The 443-nt window shown below is 45.6% G+C and overlaps 1 protein-coding gene across 1 annotated transcript in view; it reads left to right on the top strand.

The window, feature by feature from the left end:
- Positions 1-205, top strand: part of MAPKAPK2 (mitogen-activated protein kinase-activated protein kinase 2) — a gene marked incomplete at its 5' end in the record, with an annotated part of 3,376 nt that extends 3,171 nt beyond the window's left edge. Inside the window, one exon of the mRNA XM_010290988.1 lies at positions 15-205. Within this exon, the coding sequence (XP_010289290.1) occupies positions 15-158 (144 nt within the window). The remainder of the gene's footprint in view (positions 1-14) is intronic.
- Positions 206-443: the final 238 nt, after the last annotated feature.

The raw sequence follows: 443 nt of genomic DNA, 5'->3' as shown, positions 1-443 counted from the left end.
CCTCCTGCCCGCAGGAGGAGATGACGAGCGCGCTGGCCACCATGCGAGTGGACTACGAACAAATCAAGATCAAGAAAATTGAAGATTCCTCAAACCCTTTGCTCATGAAGAGGCGGAAGAAAGCAAACCCCACCGAGCCTGCCACGCTCCCCCACTGAGGGTACCCCGTGCCCACTGGCCCTTGAGAAAGCAATAACTATATATATATATTTTTTAAGAGGTGAACGCCGCCAATAATTGGATTTCTTTTCTTTTGTGAAACAGTTTTGATTTTTATGTTTTGGTTTTTTTTCCTTCCTTCCAAAGACATGGAAATTCCTGTGGTGACCTTTTTAGGGTATATAACGTATAAATATTTTTTAAAAACTACTGTAGAGCTGAAACCCAGACAGCGTGTTCCCTGTGTGGATGCTGCCTAGAGATGGGCTTCGGGCTTGGGAGCG

The sequence above is a fragment of the Phaethon lepturus genome, unplaced genomic scaffold (assembly GCF_000687285.1).
Source record: "Phaethon lepturus isolate BGI_N335 unplaced genomic scaffold, ASM68728v1 scaffold31837, whole genome shotgun sequence".
Lineage (NCBI taxonomy): Eukaryota > Metazoa > Chordata > Aves > Phaethontiformes > Phaethontidae > Phaethon > Phaethon lepturus.
Note: the sequence above shows the minus strand (reverse complement) of the source record. Positions and strands in the feature narration are given on the sequence as shown.